The 7,884-nt window shown below is 38.6% G+C and overlaps 1 protein-coding gene across 1 annotated transcript; it reads left to right on the forward strand.

The window, feature by feature from the left end:
* Positions 1-567: 567 nt before the first annotated feature.
* On the forward strand, positions 568-7,502 carry LOC145405756 (peptidyl-tRNA hydrolase 2, mitochondrial-like). The gene is made up of 4 exons (XM_080276986.1): positions 568-614; positions 2,924-3,541; positions 4,500-4,654; positions 7,288-7,502. Exons 2-4 carry the CDS (start codon positions 3,304-3,306, stop codon positions 7,432-7,434), a joined length of 540 nt encoding a protein of 179 aa, XP_080133112.1. The 5' UTR covers positions 568-614; positions 2,924-3,303; the 3' UTR covers positions 7,435-7,502.
* Positions 7,503-7,884: the final 382 nt, after the last annotated feature.

The following is a 7,884-nucleotide window of genomic DNA, read 5'->3' on the forward strand; positions in this document are numbered from 1 at the left end:
TCAAAGAGGTTGCAGAATTACCATTTTCAATCCAATTACGTGTTTTATATTTTGCTCCTGCTGCCTCTATATAATTTAATTCAGTTTGGGAGAGCGCCCCAGCAGAAAGAATGATGATGCAGGCTACCTTAAAGAAGTGACTCCTTTATGATATATATATATTTTTAGTGGTGACAATCTGCCTTAGGGAAGTATACGAGTAGGATGACAAGAGTGCAATATGCAAAGTAAATGGGTGACTGGAGATACTACGATGTCTCATTCCCCCACCCCCCTTAAGTTTACAGATTTACTGAAAGAAGAACAGCTTTAGATGTTTGAAAATTCTTTGACGCGTGAATCTGTGATCCCACAGATGAAGCTTTGCAGTTACGAGTATAAAATACGGATATATGACAATGCATAATAATTTTCTTTTTAATTATTATGGGTAAAATAGAAGGAACAAGTTTTGGACCCACTTCCACTTTAAATAAGCCTCTCTGGGTGTCCGTCTGAGTGTGACGTCAAATGAAAACAAACTGGCCGGCAGATGCACATCATCCATTCCACGAAGAGGAAGAAGAAGTTAGAGAAGTCTCAGATGGTAGGTGCCAACGAACTGGAAACTACAGGTATCCAATTAAATTTCTTCTCTTGGTTCCTCTGAAGACTGCTTGCCCCATTTTATCACAAGAAAGAACTCAAACTTGCCACTGGATTCCTATATTTTTCTGACCATATGGTGTGTGCGATTTTTAAATGAGACGAAACTTATATGCGTGCTTTCCATTTTGAGTTACTATATATGACACCTAAAATAAACATTCATAAATCTGTACCAAAAACTGAGGCCTCATAATACTACTAGACACAAAGCCATAATCCTAATAAATAATGTGGTTGGTAAAAGTAGCAATGGCTCTAATAAACTGTTACCAAACCTGGGTTGCATTCTCTCTATCCCCTTGCCCATCCTTACAGCCATCTTTAAAGACACATAATACTGGACTAAAATCTGATTAAGAATTATAGTGTGCAGTGAAAGGATATAAGGTAACTATGGTCGCTTTGTCTACCTTATGGAACTGGGCCACTCCCACAACATGAGAAAAATGCCACCTTAATTATGAGGTAGGAGAGAGTCTCTATGGTTACTAATAAGAATAACTCCAATCAGACTGCACTTGGTCACTGATTGTACTAAGTGGGTAACAGTTTATCAGCTGGTTTTTTTAAAAAAAAAGGCAGGTGGGGGGGTAAACATACAGTAAGGTTTAGTTTCAGGAAAACACTTTACCTGGTCGCTTCCTCATCTCCCTGTTTGTTTTTTATATTTTTGAAATGATTTTTATAGTCGTAAATAATTGTTTACCAATTATTTCGTTTTCTCTGTTCATTTTACCAGTGTTCATTTCAATCATTCATGTCTTTCCCAAGTGTAATGGCAGACTTTCCAAAACCTGCTTATATCCGCAAAAACTTATTATTACTAACCTAACCTTACATATATCCTAACCCAACAATATATGTCCAGCCTAACCAAAAATAACCTAACCCAGTCTAACTAAACTAAACTTAACCAATACCTTACCCAGCCTAACCTAACCTAACCTAACCAAAGGTAACGACACGACAAAATGGAAACCTAAATTTACTAGCCAAACCTTATATATATTCTAACCCAACAATATAAGTCTAGCCTAACCAAAAATAACCGAACCCAGTCTAAACTAAACTTAACTACTGCTTAACCCTGCCTAGCCTAACCTAACCAAAGATAACAACATGACAGAATGGAAACCTAAATGAATTTCGATACAGTTCAGTAGCTTTTAGCAAATGTCCACCATCATACTTAAGAAACAATACGCTTTAGGAAAACGCATACATTCAGTTACCTTCTCACAATGTTGTATACTCGTATTAGAGGAATGCTAACAGCTTCTGCAGAAAGCACAAACACTAAAATATGCTAAAGTAGTAGACTGGTGGCTGCCATCAACCCTGAGAAGTACTGCCATGAGAATGAAATGTGGCTGCAAGTTTGGTAGGTGACCATACAATCATCAATCTTAGGCAGAAAATGTTCAGTCACATACACAGTCACTTAATGATCATTTTTCGAATGACTGTACATAGAGACAAAGTCAAAGCTAAGACTCTCACGTTGTTACATATCTTACTACACGTCTCAAACTATCTTTTTTCCCCAACAGCTCCCAGCAACTGTTGGGAGGTAATAAGGTGGTTTTGGCACTTGGTTTGGCTTCCAATCTATAGAAAACATCAGCTGTACTATGGCCAACCCCAGTATGGTGATACCTCAAGAAAAAACATGGCATCATTTTTTGATTAGATTAAAAATTTAATCTAATCATCAGATTAGATTAAATTATATACAACTACAGTATGTCAAGGTTAGGTCCAAAGGGTACTAAGGTTACTGGTTGGTTAGAAGAATATCCATCCACCCATCCATCATCCAATCCTACGTTGCCCCATGAGAAGCGCAGGAGCTAGGGGCTAGGCAAGTTGGTCCTGACATTTAAGATGAGAGTGACAAGCCTCAATTATCCCTGAGTGGTATTACATGAGCAATAAATCCCAACCATGCCTTGGATATAAACCTTCACCGGCTCAATCCGATTACGAAGCTTAAATGCAAAGATTCAAAGGCGAGGTCTATATTTTCTAGTTTTTTCTTTTTCTTTTGTTATTGTTCCCTCCTCCCCCCTAAAACTTTCATTATTGTGTGCAGTTGTCCGTAATATCCAATAAGAATATGGTGCCTTAATTTGGGATACACCTGGCGGACGTCATGGGACACCAATATGCTATGGTACACTGCTTTGGAAACATGGGACTACAGAATATCCACAGAAAAATTATTACACTATTTTGTGTTACAATCCAATGTCTAACTTTCCTCTTTTTCTTCCAGTTCTGTTTGGCGACGGCAACAAAGAAGAAGTGAAGGAGAGTCAGACCTGCAGTACTACACACAATCAACAGAAAAATGCTGTAGTAACTATGTTGCCTTCTTGAAGTGACACTGCTTCTTGCATCATGATGGTTTCATATATATACAGTATATACTGTGTTGACTTACACAGTCTGAGTTAGTCTTGTATATGAGAAAGTGACATCTTCCTTACGGTACATAGAGCAAACCATGTAAGGCATTGTCTAGGTAGTTCATCAAAATGCATGGCAGTATTGTTTTTCGATGATTAAAACATATTACGTATTACAAAGTGATTCTGAGGCAGTCTATGAAGTAGAATACAAGGAATAAATGACTCAAGTTTTCACACGAAAGTCATGGATGATTCAGGTTCCCAGTCAAGGCAAACAGTGGCAGACTCTAATTCGGGCCAGCCTCAGTGGGGTTGGCCAACAACTACCGGTATGTCAGTGGTCCTGACTGGCTCATCATTCCTGGCTGGTATACTGATTGGCCACAAGCTAGCCACCTTCTACCGTAGAATTTTGTCCCTAGTTGCAGTTGGACCAACCAAGATGGCCTTGGTTGTACGAGAGGACTTGAAAATGGGCAAAGGTTTGTTTTTTAATTATAATATATAGTAGAATGAATAGCAGCTCTGTTTCTGTCTTAAGCCAGCAAACATGGCATGTTGCTCCACTACTACATTGCTGTAAGATTTAATCCAACAACTGCTGCATAGGGTTTCCTTGTCTACCCCCCCATGTGCAAAAAAAAAATGGGAAAAAATGTTTTTCTCAAAAATAATTCTTGCTCATATGAAATGAAAGAGTGCATGGAAAAGTATAGGAAAAAAACAAATATGAGTGAAGATATGTGTACATATGGGAGAAATATGTAGTGCACCAGTAAAAAAAAAAAGAAAAAAAAAGAAAAAAACTTGCTTTTATGATGGTCACAGCTATAAGTTTCCCATCATATGATGTAGTTACAGCTATTGGGTTTAAGTAGAATAAGGGAAACAATACATTTAAACACTGCGCATACATAGTACGACGTGAAAGTTGGATGGTAGGCTGATTTTTAATCTGGACCTTTTCATTTATTATGCTATGTGAACTCATTGCATGTGTATAAAACAAACAGCAGTTTGAGATTCTTCTCAAGTGGCTCAATAAACGTTGTTCTATTGGAACTTTGGGGAAAACCTGTACTGATCTGCTGTAAGTGAGTTTTCACTGTATTGGAGTTATTCTGAATACTGTACATCAAATTATATTTCATATTGGTCTGAGACACTATGATGTACTATAAAGGATACTTATTACTACAGCATCACTGTGATGCAGTATATGCTTGCATATACTGTACATGCACAATACTGTAAATAAAGCTTCACAGTGTTATAAAATGAGAAACAGTACAGCAGTTAAAGTATCAATAACAAGATTTTAAAGTGTCTTAGCTAGCCTTTAGACGGTGAATGCAGGCGACATTATCTCTTGTTTAAGTGAATTTGTATTTATCCATAGTATAATTCTGTACTATACTAACAACAGGTTTACATTCCCAGGAAAGATAGCAGCCCAGTGCAGCCACGGAACCTTGCTGGCATATCAGAAGATGACACGGCTCAACCCTCAAGTGCTACAGTCATGGGAGGACAGTGGCCAGCCAAAGGTGGTCCTTCGAGCAACTGATCTACAACACCTCACCTTACTCAGTGATGTATGATATGAAAAGGGTGGAATAACACACTGATGAGAAAGAGAAGGAAGAGAAAGCAGAATGACTGGCTCAGTGAAAGGATGTCAGAACAAAAGTTGTCTGGGTTGAGTTGCTAAATATCTTTATAAAGGGATTCCAAGGGGGAAGGAAGGAAGGCATCAGAGATGACCATGGATCTGATAGTATGCAGAATAATTCTCTCCACCTTTTTTATGTACACTTGTGAGCCATAGTTTTCTGCTCATTCTCTAATCCTACTTCAGGATGGAGGAAAGTCACAGCCATGATTTCACACCTAACATTAGCTACATAGATCTGTTATTGGTAGCTCAAAAATTTTCTAAACTGTATTAGTGCCATCACAAACTGTTCTTCATTCGGTCTAGTAAAATGCATAACTTATCAACTAAGCTCTGGACAACATAACTGTCACCTCAACACTGGAAAACATGACTGTCATCTCAACACTTTACAACATAACTGTCATCTCAATACTGGACATCATGACTGTCATCTCAACACTGTACAACCTAACTGTCATCTCAACACTGTACAACATACCTGTCATCTCAACAATGGACAGCATAACTATCACCTCAACACTCGACAACATAACTGTCACCTCAACCCTGGACAGCATAACTATCACCTCAAAACAGGACAACATAACTATCACCTCAGCACTGTACGACAGTTCTTCGTTCAGTGTGAAACTCAGGCTATAACTTCACTCCAGCCAGTGGTGGTTGTGATAGTGAGAAAATACTATGGCTCACAAGTGTAACCCTTCATCCTCACATATATCCATTTGTATATTTTTAGCTTCTTTCATCATTTTGTAATACAGCTTCCTTACTGCTGTATTTGCAGACTGTTCACTCAGAAAATACTGTAGTTAATGAAATCCTTACCCTATTTACAAATAATTACTAACTTTCCATGCATCATTACCAGCCATTTAAATCATTGGTAATATGGCTTTCTACTGTTTGAATTTTGTTAACATTAACTCCTTTGTCTGGTAACTGCCTATTTATTCAGTGTAAGGTAAATCTCTTTCAGTGAATGGATTATTTATTCACTTTAAGGTAAATCTCTTTTGGTGAAGGGATTAAGGCTGCTTTAATTTCTTAGGTCTATCGACAGGTGATGTTATTCAACTTATAAGAAACTTTTCTTTAACCCCTACACGCCAGGGGTTTTCCTATGTCGCATGCTCCTCTCTATGGGGGATTTCCATGATTTTGGAAAAAATACCCTTACTTCACACCCTAATATCTGCCAAACTATAACAGCCAGAAAAACAATATAAGATAAATAAGACTCATCAACTCTTCCTCTTTCAAAAGAAAGTATCCCCATGTCTCCAGGAGGCCCCGTCAACAAATGAGGATAAGTTAAAGTTCACAGGGTAGCTGGAAGACGCTTGCGCCTATACACGTCAACTTGTGTTGCTCTGTGCCCAAAATCATGACAGCTATACACGTCAACTGGCGCGTGGGGATTAAAAAGTAGTTAACACCTATCACTGTTGACTCGTTCAGTATAATTTTTAACATCTTATTCTGGCTACTGACCAATAATTTTATTCAGCTTATGAGAAACTACCCATAGCTTGCCCAGTATGTAAATGGTAATGCAGCAGAAACAATATAGGCAACTGATTAACTAACGTTGAAATGTCCTGGCCAAGCACACTGATTCATTCCCCAAGAGGTGACAAGGTTTTTTGCTGGTTATATAAGAAAATACTACCAAGAGGATCAGGTTTGTCACTTGCCCTTAAATGTGCTACACAACAGTCATTGTACTCGTAGTTGGTCAACTCCAGCCTATCTGGTCGAGAAGACCCATCAACCACAAGGGCCATCCCATGCGGTGAACCTATGTTCCCTTGCAGCTGACAGTGCCTTGCCACAGCAAAGCACAGGGAACAGTGTTTAAGTTTTATTCCTGCTTGGATGCGTCTCTTTACCTAGTTAACGGAAGTACAATAGTAGACTCCATGTCACCCCACAATCTGGTTATATGGTTACCATTCAGCAATGTAAATGGTTTCCTGCTTTAAACGAAACCATTAGACCTGTCCTTCATTGCACAGCCACCAACGCAGAAAGAACAGTACAGTACTGTAATCAAAAGCAACGGGAAGGAAAGGGAGAAGCAGGAAGAGAGAAGAGCAGACAGAAACAAATGATAAAGGTGAATGAAGAAGAAGGCAGCATTACATTAAATAAGTGGATGATGGTCGCCACCACCTGCCACTTGTACTATACTACTGTAACTTAGCCTTTATCCCTACTCCTCAAAAGGGGTAAGAAGAGATTTATATCTGCTGCAATATACAGTACCAGTTAAGCCTGTTAAGTTGTTCTGAATATGTACGATGATTTCTCTTTTACCAGAACTGGAAGAGCCAGAGTTTGAATCTTGAGCTTGTCAGACTCTTGGGCAAAGTTTGTTTTCCCTTTTGTCCTGTTCACCTAGCAATACTATTTGTGACATGGATATTACATTGATTATTGCAGGTCATATTTTAGGGGAAGATTAAACTTTGCAAACCTTGATTGTCTGTTTAATAACCCTCATGCTGATGATAAGCATTAATCAATAACCTCCTCCTCCTTCACCAGATGGCAGTGGCAAAAGGTGTGCCAGTAACAACAGTGTATGATGCTGGCAGGACCCAAGTGGCAAAAGGCACTTCAACCGTTCTAGCTGTGGGACCTGCGAAAGTGGCCGATGTTGACAGAATAACAGGCAATCTAAAGTTGCTTTGAACTAGGTTATGAGACTGCAATGGTTATTTATGGAATGCTATAATTAGTTTCTGATTTGTTAAAGCTGTTTTGTACAGTACCATAATTTATTTTGTACATAAATGGAAATGAACTTAAAATAATTCCTGTTTTTGTCTTGAAAATATTCAGTCCCACATTTTGATAACTAGCAATTAGTTAGCTAACTGTGGAGTATTATTAGCTAATAGTCAAGTATCTGTGAAATTCCCATCCCTCATATATACTTCCTTTGCTCCTCATGAAGATAAGCATCATGTTCAGTGTAACTTAAATTTCCCTTGTATACATGGCACAGAGAGAGAAAACTTTTTTTTTGGGGGGACATGAAGGAAAGGGGCTACTTGCAACACATGGTGGGTGAGGGTCACCACAAGCCTTTGCAAGTACAGGTACAAGGGATTATCCTGCCCTCTGCTCCTACTCTGTTTA

The sequence above is a fragment of the Coenobita brevimanus genome, chromosome 68 (assembly GCF_032717465.1).
Source record: "Coenobita brevimanus isolate Jiangsu-jjx chromosome 68, ASM3271746v2, whole genome shotgun sequence".
Classification (NCBI taxonomy): domain Eukaryota; kingdom Metazoa; phylum Arthropoda; class Malacostraca; order Decapoda; family Coenobitidae; genus Coenobita; species Coenobita brevimanus.